The following is a 9,921-nucleotide window of genomic DNA, read 5'->3' on the forward strand; positions in this document are numbered from 1 at the left end:
GGAATTTGGCATCTAAACAGTTAATTAGTAAGTAGCTTCTAGAACAGTGAGAGGGGCGGTTGATGCTACACTGAACTCTCTCAACGACAGGAAAAACAGGCTCATCCAGTTTGTTATTTTTTTTTATTTTTACAAATGCATTACTAGTTTGAACACTTTCCAACCAGAAGCTTGTTACATTGTCCTGTGCATTACATTAAAAACATGAAGACAAATTGCATCAAAAAACACAAAAGGACAAAAAAAAAATAAAAAAAAAATACTGTCCCGTTAAAAAAAGAAAACACATACTGAGCAATAATCTTGAAAATCCTGACGAATTAAAAAGTTCAAAAGGTTCTGGTCCCAGTTACAAACATGGAAGATTTTCCCTGACAAATCAGTTTCATTGTGTTTTACAAAAGGTACGGACTACAATGCACAGACATCCTTTACTGGTTTTAAATGGCAGAGAAGACATGGCCATTTAGTTCAAACGCAACAGGCTCTTTTGAAAAAGTGTTCCAGTCTTTAATGAACTGCTATTTTTAGAAAGAGGTAAAACGCCTGTTCATTTTACAAAACTAGAACAAAAACAAATCACTACAAATCATATCACTTGTTTCTCATTTTGTAAACTACCTATTCAAACAGGAGTGAATTTGAGGGAATGCTTTGGAGTCTGACCTCGAAAGCATTGTACCCATAAATAAGCAAGAAGAACAAATTTCATTAGGCCATTTGATTGCGCAGACATGCTTGTGAGTTCTGTTTGACTGCACAGGTATTTTCCATAAAAGTATCCGATCTGGGAAGCCCTGGTCTAGTAAAAGGCTAGGGACTAGGAACTAATTTAACTGTATTCTTCAGTTACCAGCTAGGATCAATAAAGAGTTGCTCAAGGTATCAACGAATAACCATTACTTCTACCGAGCATTTCTCTCCCTGTCGTTTAATTCCTATCGCTCATCTACTGTCAGTGAATTAAGAGTACCGGAGACACCACTGGTAAGGTCTGAGCAGAGCTGGTTGTTGGATAAGGTGCCTTTCAGAAAGGCAGTGTACATCTACCAGAGCATTCATTCTCAAACATGGACAGTCCTGCCCCCTGATCTCCATACACTTCCATGTTAAGTCCATGTAAAGTCCACTTAGTTCACCCCTCTGTGTGATATGGGCTAGAGCTGCACAGCTTGTCACCACTGTGGGTTGGAGAAGGTGATGTTGTAGAGCTTGGCCCAGCGTGCAAACACCTGCTTCTCTGTGATGAAGCGGTGGTGATTTCCCCTCTGTCCTCTCTCGTTCTGGATGAAGGTAGCACATTCATCAGGTCCCTTGGGTTCATAGTAGTGGTAAGGCAGTTTCCTGGGCTGGGATCTCTTGCTGGAAAAGACCACAAAAAATCAAAAAAACAAAAAAAACAAAACAGAAGTGTTTGCTGCTGGACATCCATTGACTTTCCTCTATATCACAAAACCACCACACAACCCAGGCTCTGCTTGAGAGAGACCCAGGACTGAATGGCAGGGGGTAGTTCAAGTCAAGGATTGAGGGTTGCTCCCAGTGAGAAAGCTAATGAGATCTTGCTAATGACATAGCAATAAATCTAGAGAGCACAACATTTCCAATTAAAAAGAACAATTCATTTGGGCTAATGGGAACACTTATGAAGGCATCAGCCAAAATCTGTTTGTTATATATTATGGATGAATGAACTCATTTTATATTAATCTGGAGCAGATGCCTTTAAGCCCTTACCCGCAGTAGTAAGGTGGCACCATCCCATATACATGAATGCTGTCGCACATCTCAATAGCGATCACCATGGTAAACCACCCTGTGCTCAGCCAGGAGTGAGACCTCGCCCTGCAAGAGAAACAGCCAGGGGGCATTTAGGAAGCGGCTGGCACTGCAGTTACTTTATAGTGAATGTCTTCTGATGGGGTGTTGAAAATTCCTCACCTGTCCCGGCCGGTCTCCTTGTGGAAGAGATCGTCGAATTGACGCATCCACTTGGGGGCGATGGTGAAGGTGGAGAGGTTGATGAAGGTCATGCTGACTCGCTGGATGAGCCTGAAGAGCGTGCCCTTGGAGTCCTTGCTGATCTTGCTGGGGGGCCCCCAGAAGATGATCACAGGGTCGGGGGTCTTATTGAGGAACTCCTGTGGCCGGCGGATCACCCTGTACACGCTAGAGTGTGCCACCACGCGGACCGTGGTCCGGTTCCCTGCATCTTTCTCGTAGCCAGCCGTGGGCGCGTCATTCATGCGTATAACGCACTCCGATTGGTCAATCTTGGCTCCCATGTTGCTGCCCAGGATGTGACTCGAACTGGTCACCAGGGCGCACTGGTTACAGTGGAGGTTCATAGTCTTTAAAAAATAAACAGAAAATAAACACATAAAAAGGGTCACAGAAGTCATGTCATTGCTCATCTTACTGCTCCATCAACAGTTGGCTAAGATAACCCAATCATAACCCTACATTCTTTTTATTGTCAATCATCCTCCTACTTTGCCAGCGCCCAGCACTGGCAATAATGCCCATCTACAGTGAGTGACACCAAATGCAGATACATGCCATTCCATTTTTGCTAGCCACCATTGTAGAAACTCATTTCTTGAGGGAATATTGGATCTACATTCCTGCGTCACGCTTGCCTTGTTCCCATACACAGGGAGGAAGCCGTCCTTGACCTCCCACTTCTTTAGGCTGGGCAAGGTGCGAAAATGCAGACTGGTCCTCAGAGGGGTGTTGTGGTAGTCGTTGCTGCTGTTGGAGCCATACAGGATGAGCAGGGTCATCACCAGGAACACAGCCCCAAAAATCGCCATCCTCTGCCCGCCCTGCACCCAAAGCAACAAGATAGCAGTTCAGGGACTCATGCTTCAGATTAGAGGTGCCAGCCTTTCAGTGTGGGAACCCCTACAAGCTGTGAGAGACTTCATCCTGTACATGATTTCTACGGTACTCTGCACTAATCTGAACCTTCTCAACAACTTGTGCTCATTTTTCAAAAGGGATCTATATTGTTCCCCACCGAGGGCTGATCTGGGGTCAGTTACAGGGGATATATTCATGGTTTCTTCCAGTTTACATTCTTTATAGAGACTAAGATCATGCACTCACTTGCAAAGGGGTTTGTAAATATCTGGGGGGGGGGGGGTGACAATCAATCAGGCGCTTTAAAAGTTTACTGTGGTAGAGTTGGATGGTGATTTGGGGATTTCACATTCTTTTCAGTTTATAAATGCAGCAGCTTACCATTTTGCCAGTCAATTGTCCCGTGTTGCCTACTGCACGAGGGCTGGAGGTTTACCTCTCCTGCACTGCAGCACACATGCCTGCTAAAAGCAGATTAAGCCAAAGTTAACAGGCTTCGCCAGTCTTGCCAAGAAACCTAGAAGGTCTTGCAGCTGCCAAGGTGAAAATTCAATTAACAATTGTGAAATACCAGATGAATTCATTCTTCACTGTCTATCATATTCTGATTCAGTCACCACATCCTGGTGACGTTTAAAGCACCGTGAGGTCTCAAAGGGCTCTCAAACATGTGTTGTAACACCACCCAGTTAACATAAGAAATAGTACAGAGAACAAATGTGATGTTTATTATGCCCACTGATTGTTGCAGGGGGACAGGTTAACGGTTGCACTCAGAGAGAAGCTCGCGTCAACAGGATGTGGAGATACTCTGTCGTGCAACTCTCTCTATGGTGGGCTTCCGGCATGTGCCATCAACCGACTTCAGCTAGTTCAGAATGCCGCTGCCAGGATCCTTACCAGATGTAAAAAACAGGAACACATCACCACGCCTCTTGCCCGGCTGTACTACCTACCTGTAAAGTTCAGGATTAAAAAAAATTCTCCCGCTCACCTACAATCCCCTTCATCACACAGGTCCTGAGTACCTCTTCAACCTGCTGACCCATTACGTCCCTGCCCGCAAGCTGAGGTTTAGCTTCATGGCTCTGACTCTTTGGAACTCTCTCCCAGCTTTGGTGCGTGATGCTCTCACCGTCGCTCTCTTTAAATCAACTCTCAAGACCCACCTGTTCTCTCTTGCTTTCCATGATCTTTAAGCCTGATATCTGTAATTAGCTGTTGTGTCTCTGCTACTTCTGATCTTTCACTGTATATTCTTATGATTCTATATGACATATGCACCCATAATATTTTAGAATTTTCACATAATAGCCTTGTATGTAATGTATTATTGAGCTTTTTTTCCACTGGATTTAATGTATTATGCATCAATAAAGATTGATATAGAAAATTATACACGAAGCAATTCTAAACAATACATTTGTTAAGATAACTGTGATGTTATCATAGCATGAAGATTGTAATGCTTTTTATTTATTATTTATTTTCTCATTCTTCATGGTCTGGACTTGAACCGCTGACCCTCGGCACTAAAGGCAGACAAGACACGCTACAGTTTCGCTAAGGGGAATCCTGCAGTCACGTTTTGAACGCACACATACACTGTACCTATTCAGCCAGTAGGGGGTCATTCATTACAAGATGGAATTTGATAATCTTTTTTTTTCTCTGGTTTTAAAGATTGGATTTGGGAATTGCTTAGAACCTCCTGCCAATGGTCCTCTGTTTATACACTTGTAATAAATCAATGCTAAAGTCACAATATTGATATTGCAGTTAGGAAAAAAGCCAAACTGCCATTCTCAAAAGACATCTTTGAAAATACACAGAAACAGAGCTGTGCAATCTGATTACATTTTGTACATATATTAATTTTATGCCTAAACTGGAGCCCACATTAAAACCCTACACTGCCACCTCTTCATAATCCTCATCTTTTTTAAACTTGACTCTCAACACTACTAACAGGAAACAACATGCTGCAAAATCGCTTCGGTCCGACTGTATGGCTCTGAGGAACATAACGCTTGCTAAATAAATTGCTAAGGCATGGAAGCCTCACCGAGGAGAATGGCCATGTCTGCATACAAGCAGGCCCCTCTCTTGCAAGCAAACTAACAGCATATTTCTCATGCTATCATTAAATCACTGCTCAAACGGATACCATTTGTAACTGCAATGAAATGCTGTCCATTAATATGATTATTATGTTTTTAGTACCATGCCTGAGTGGAAACGGAGCTATGGTAGAGACTGCAGAGGACAAGTGATACAGCTGAACTCTCGGTGGACCCTCCTGTTCATTATAAGCGAGTTATTACCCACCAAATTTGTACCGTCTCCATGGTTACCCGAACACGTCATCCTCCAGCACCAGCACAAATCCAATAAAACATATTTTTTAATCATCCTAAGTGTAGGCAGGCAGTGGTTTGATTAAACTGTCCCAGGGACACAGCCAGGGTTTACATTGCAAATCTTTACCAGGCTGGTGTCAGGGCTCATGGGCACACGCTGTTAAAGGGGACTGTGTGTGATCTCGTAGGACACAAGGCATTGCATCCCACCGAGCCTGCTTTTAAACCAGCCCCCCTTTCTGCTTTCATTTCAAGTGTGTGTGAGGGAGTTCTAGATTTAGCCTGTCCAAATGAATCATACACACAGCAGTAAAGCACACACTAATGAAACACACTAATGTGAAACACAAGAGTCCGTGTCTGGGATTCAGCCTGAACTAGCAACTTGTTTTAAGGAAGAGAGAAAAAAAAAAAACATCTCAAAACAACTGATGAACTTTAATTTTCAACCCTGCTGCATTTCTACAAAATTTAATCCCACCGGCAACTGAAAAAAATTGACACGACACGACTTGCTATCTTGCTTTGTTGCTATGCTGTGTGACTCGGGTCAGGAAATGTGTATGTGATTTGCATGGAGGAAAATATTTAAAATTGCCTCAGATCCCATATGCAAAAACATGGTTTGAGCCTTACTGGAAGAGTACAGAGCACTTGCCTTTTTTAATGAACATCAAACTGGCATCTAGACTTTCAACACCCACTTTTAAATAATTCTAGTAGATTACAGTATAATGGAACATTGTACACTGAACATTGCATTAGCCAATCAGTATCCTGGTCATAAACCCACTGGTAAAGATTACCACTGGAACATGACGCAGTTTAATGCTGACATTATCTTGGCCTGGTTGGTTATTTTTCCTTCTCGCCATGCCAGTCTGTCTCTATCAGTACAGCTGACCAACAATTCAATCTAGAATCCTCCTGGGGGAATAAGCATGTGTATGAGTAAGAATTTTGCACCTCCTCCATATTTCTAAGGTTAAATTGGCCAAAATCTATCCAGCCTGCAGTAGATGTAAAGCAGCTCCTGCTGCCCTTATCATATGGACTGGGCCCAGTTGGCTCCATTGTGGACCTTTGTTTTTGGCACCCCTTCCTAGCATAAGTCGACCAATCTTCCATCGCCTCATAAACCTTATTAATGAATTACTAAGCATGCCAAGCTTTCTTTCTTTCTTTCTAGAGAGCTTTAAGTTAGCTTTCAATGATTCAAGCGATGGATTGTTTGATTGATATTAAAAAAAACAACAGTTTAAAAAAAAAAAAAAAAAAACATTTTTTACAAGGCCCAAAGAATAGAAATGAATCGCTACCTTTTGCTCTTTCGTTTTCAGCTTCTCTGCTCCCGGTTGGCTGGTTGAGACTTCAGAAGAGGCAGCTCAGCTTGTCCCAATACAAACCCCTTCTTCAGGAGGGCAGGAACTGTCTATCAGTGAGCACTCCCAGCCCTTTGGTCAAGCACGTTTAGCCACTAGATTCAGTTTGCTGGCATTTTTCTTGCCCTCCTTCCACTTTCCAGCAAGTTCACTATGAACACCAGCCTGTATCTGTATTTAAGGTTTTGACAAATGGCAGAACTGTCTTTGGAAATATTTGGGCAATTTAAATGTTGAAAATATATATTTTTAAAAGTCTAGAAAGGTACTGTATGTTGAATCATATGTGCAACAATGTGCAGCTCCCTCTTCGGATATAATAAAGCACTAGAAAGTGCCGTGAGATTCTTTCGTTGTTTATTTCGGTCTATTCTGGAAGCTCTTCAGGGCTCTGGACGGAGAGATCCCTGTATGGTTTCAATAAGAAGAGCTAAATAAAATGGAACCCAATGGCATGTGTGAACGTAAACACCTCCTCTGGGCTGCTACAGTCTGATGAATTCTTCCTTTAAAACATTTAAAAATAGATCCTGCTGCTACAATTACAGCTGAATTTTGGCCTTCGAGTCCTCATTATTTTCTCCAGTCCCTGACAACTGGGACCTCAAATCAGTAACCAAACTGCAATTCGTAACAGTCACATTCAAGATAGATTTTAGATAACCAGAAGCTTCAGTGTTTCATTCTGCTCCTTGTTCTAAATTATCTTTCAAAGTAATGCAAATCCTCAGTGGCAGCAGTGCATGTGATCTTTACTAGCTGCAGTCAATAATTTAGTAGGAAAATGTAATGCAATTATAAAACGCCCAGCTTCGGGGGTCTGTTCTACAGTGGCAGCTCGTAGCTTGCTGGCAAGTGCAATCCTCCAGCTTCAGTCTTTCCTCCAGCATTCAGAAACAGAGGCTATCCAGATGGGGATTAAAAAAAAAAAAAAAAAAAAGATCTAAAACCAAAAAGACAAACCAGATAAAAAGTTCAATAAAACGCTATTGACAATGTGGTATTCTGTAGTATGCTGCGATTCAGTACCTACACACTGTATAATCAGATATTGGGGTTTATATGGGGAAATTGAATAAAAGGAAAGGGCATTTCTCTTCAATAAGAACATCAGATGACTGCTGTTAAAATATAAAAGTAAAAACAGGGACTGTCAGGCCGATTGGTGGAATGGTCCTGTTTTCACATTGTGGCGTACCAGTGGTAGAATTAACCTAGACAAAATGCTGGTACTCCACTGCAGTAGCATGCTACCAAACCAACGTTGTACAGGTGTGGCAGGACTATTAGATGCTGGTTCTGCCAGGGAATACAAATCACACTGGGAACAGATGTCTGTCATATTTTCTTGTCTGTCAGATCCCCTCCACTGGGATTGCAGCATTATTAATGCACAGCCCAGTGCATCTGAAAATCCGTTCGTCAATGCATTGTTGTCTATTGACTTACTGACAGTACTGTTTTTAATTTCCATTGGATCTGTAATGCTACTGTTTCACCTCACATGTAGTATATGCGCAGCTGTGCAGCAGAACAGGGCTTTCTTCTAGGTAATCGACAGTGTGATTATGTGTGGTGTTAATTTGTCATTTTTTCACTGTTACTGTACGATTGTACATTCATCACTGGGCTATGGGGGATGGAAAATTCCCTAAACGGCTTCTTTATAAGAGATTTCTATCAAAGCCTTTGGTTGGTTGATTATTTTTTGGACTACTCCCATTCACAGGACAACTCGTGAGCAATGTGGGAGTCTATTTTTTAGATCTGAACAGTGGCAGATCTTAATACCGACGTCAAAGATCTGATTTTTCCCAGACCTCTTTTAAACGAGCAGTAGTTTAGATTATTATTAAAATAGACCTCACTGGCTCACATTATTTTTTTTTTTTTTTAAAAGTCAGTTCTGGTTCAATAAAACCGTTCTGGGCTGGTTTTGGTTTCTGTAACAGCCAAGGTCTTAAAATAATCCCATGAGTTAAATCATTATAAATTGGGCCCAGAGTCTGATTATCTTAAATGACAAAACAGGTTTGATGGCTTGATTGATATGTCAACTGGGCTCACTGACCCGGTGATGGAGTAGATGGTGTTTGCCAGGAATTGCACACTGAATGTGATCCTGTAATCAGAAACAGCATTTTTTGTTTAAGGACAGCATGTGGTCAGCTGGAGATTTGCAAAAGGTTGCTGCAATTAATTTGCACAACCTATTTTGTTAACTGTCACATCCTGTCCCTTCATTTCTCCTTAGTACTGTGTAGTACTGTACATCCTGGGTGGACTGGGAAAGGAAATACTGTAAACTTCCATCCAAAACAACAACAGCTGCTTCTGTTTTGACACACCAGTAAGGAAGATCATCCTGTGCCAAGCATAATGCCTGTTACAATCAGTGTGGCTTTGAATCTGTCATTTTATTATATTCATTCTGGACGCTCTAAATTACACACAGGGAATAATAATAATAATAATAATAATAATAATAATAATAATAATAATAATAATAATAATACAGACACGTAGAAAAAAGAGTACAATAAATGTTTAAACAAGTATTTACATGTACAATACAGGCTACATAATTAGAAAATAGACATCTAAAAGGTTCTAGTGATGTGTTTCAATAATAAAAAGTTATATCTTAAAATGATAGAGTTTACTATTGCAACATCAACATCAACGCAATATATATATATATATATATATATATATATATATATATATATATATATATGAGAGATTTGCTTCTCGAATATTTTTTTAAACCTATGCTTGCACTTTAATACAGAATTTTTCAGATCATAACAACATTCTATCACTTACGATTTTGCTGCCGGTCTGCCGGATTCGACACGTCCTATTTTCATCTGCCAACTGCGCTCTCCATCCAGTCCTGCAGCCCCCAGAATGGAGAAATCCAGAATCTACTAGGTCCTAAACGCCGGATCGGAACGCAATGCAGTGCGGGCAAGACTAACACATTATACACAAACCGCACGGTGTCCTGCAATTGCTACGATCAGGAGGAGTAAGATCGGATTTAGTGAGGGATATTAACGGGACTTTTCTAAACGAAGCACCTGGCCTTTGACTGACAGGATCTACACGTTTATTTCGGATGTACAGTGATTGTGTGCAGTTCGACTGTGGTCCTGATTTAGCCATGATTATCCCCTATAGTCTTTGACTTATGCAAACATTCTTTGCAGATAACGTGTTTGCTTGGCAGAGCGTGCATTTACATTTTTATCTCGGTTGAGACCCAGGCTCTAACCAGGTACTTTTAACAAGGTGAAACATATTCCTTGTTGCAC

General features: G+C 41.4%; 1 protein-coding gene across 4 annotated transcripts; it reads right to left on the reverse strand.

Annotated features, from left to right (window-relative positions):
• Positions 1-245: 245 nt before the first annotated feature.
• st6galnac6 (ST6 (alpha-N-acetyl-neuraminyl-2,3-beta-galactosyl-1,3)-N-acetylgalactosaminide alpha-2,6-sialyltransferase 6) lies at positions 246-9,663 on the reverse strand. 4 transcript variants are annotated; one of them, XM_041242866.1, is made up of 7 exons: positions 9,431-9,662; positions 6,542-7,507; positions 3,244-3,326; positions 2,640-2,825; positions 1,942-2,351; positions 1,738-1,845; positions 246-1,362 (listed from the first exon to the last, which is right to left on the reverse strand). In XM_041242866.1, the coding sequence occupies exons 3-7, from the start codon at positions 3,244-3,246 to the stop codon at positions 1,176-1,178; spliced, it is 894 nt and encodes a 297-aa protein (XP_041098800.1). In that variant the 5' UTR covers positions 3,247-3,326; positions 6,542-7,507; positions 9,431-9,662; the 3' UTR covers positions 246-1,175. The 4 variants fall into 4 exon arrangements, with proteins under 4 accessions (XP_041098800.1, XP_041098801.1, XP_041098798.1 ...); XM_041242867.1 differs by having other exon boundaries at positions 3,244-3,323; positions 6,542-7,547; XM_041242864.1 differs by having other exon boundaries at positions 6,542-7,547.
• Between the last annotated feature and the right edge of the window lie 258 nt (positions 9,664-9,921).

The sequence above is a fragment of the Polyodon spathula genome, unplaced genomic scaffold (assembly GCF_017654505.1).
Source record: "Polyodon spathula isolate WHYD16114869_AA unplaced genomic scaffold, ASM1765450v1 scaffolds_1434, whole genome shotgun sequence".
Taxonomy (NCBI): Eukaryota; Metazoa; Chordata; class Actinopteri; order Acipenseriformes; family Polyodontidae; genus Polyodon; species Polyodon spathula.